At 51.2% G+C, this 1,376-nt stretch overlaps 1 protein-coding gene across 1 annotated transcript in view; it reads right to left on the bottom strand.

Annotated features, from left to right (window-relative positions):
• Window positions 1-548: 548 nt before the first annotated feature.
• Window positions 549-1,376, bottom strand: part of MAPK4 (mitogen-activated protein kinase 4) — a 43,772-nt gene continuing 42,944 nt past the window's right edge. The window contains 2 exon segments of the mRNA XM_023750795.1: window positions 549-633; window positions 1,124-1,160. Of these exon segments, the coding sequence (XP_023606563.1) occupies window positions 549-633; window positions 1,124-1,160 (122 nt within the window).

Genomic DNA, 1,376 nt, shown 5'->3' on the forward strand with positions numbered 1-1,376 from the left:
TTGTTCCTTTACCAAAAATGTAAAGCCGCCCTCTGAGGACAAATGGCACATGAGGAGCAGTGTACATTTCCTTATCTTTAAAATAAAACAAACACAAAACCAAATACTTCATATTTACATATTTTCCATTTAAAAATCAGTGTGATTAATTCTGTTTTTAAATATAAGTTGCTAGTATGTTGCAGGTGTCAATGTACAAATCCTAGTTAGCAGATTAGATTTAAGGTGCTGTTAAGGTGAGGGTGAACACAGCCAAGACCAAGACGAGGGGACCTTCCGCTTAGAGTGTCCAGACTTCCTGTGGGTATCTTTGGGCCTGTTGGGGTGAGGGAGGGGTGGAGCTGGACACCAGTGATGGAAATGCGTCTGCAGAGGGTCTGCTGTGCCCACACACCATCACCCCAGGTTCCGTGTGCGAGGGCACCTCTGGGTTTGTAAGTTCCGAACTCATCTTGACCTGAACTAGGAGGTGGCTTGAAATCCCTTCCTTTGGGGTCTCCATGCCTCTGCCTGACCCCTGAGTGTCCTCACGGTTGGCACCCCCGCTTTCACACATTGCTACCTCCCTGGATTCCTTGTCTCCAGGCCACTTGCTCTCCAATGCACTTCTTCAGGGCCTGCTCTTTGCTGGGGCTAATGGATGATCAGAACCAAGGGCAGTATGAGTGAAGCCTGATAAGGATGCATTAATCCGAAATCTCTCCTAACATTTGCTCTATGGTGAGCCCCTCATTGGGTGTGGGGGTGGGGGGCCTTGGAGGGATGCATGGACTTGCTATCTTCACACGCACCCATGTGACAGCCCTTGGGAGCGAGGGCTGTGTCTGTGTCTGTGTCTGTGCGCGTGACAGGAAAGCCCATGAGGAGTTCTGGAAGAGGTGCGTGCCCAGGCCTGGGAGAATGAGTTCTGTTACCCACAGACCCCAACCCGATCTGATCTAAACAAGGATTTCAGATCATTCAGGAGCGAGGCAAAGACAGGGGCCTGGCAAGTGAGAAGGGATGTATTTGAGGCACCAGAATCATATGCTTGATTAGGGAAAAGAAACTGGCTGTTTCCCATTCTGGAACACAAGACACACAGCCCGGAAGGAAAGAACATGGTGATGGACAGGGAAGGTGCATCTTGGACTAACTTTTCTGACTGGAAAGCCAGCGGGACCCCAGCAGAGGAAGACATTGTGTAGTGGACAGACACTGGCCTGGGGCCGGGAGATGGGGACTCGGGGCTTGCCCGGACCCTGGCTGGACGCTGCTTCTCTGGGTCTCACTGTCTTTCCGTGACTGTCCGTTGAGGCGGGGCTTCGGACTGCTTCCTAGACTCACTTCTTCACTGACAAGACGCAAGGGCCTCTTCTTCGCTGGAAAAGTGATCA

The sequence above is a fragment of the Myotis lucifugus genome, unplaced genomic scaffold, assembly GCF_000147115.1.
Source record: "Myotis lucifugus unplaced genomic scaffold, Myoluc2.0 scaffold_16, whole genome shotgun sequence".
NCBI classification, from domain to species: Eukaryota; Metazoa; Chordata; class Mammalia; order Chiroptera; family Vespertilionidae; genus Myotis; species Myotis lucifugus.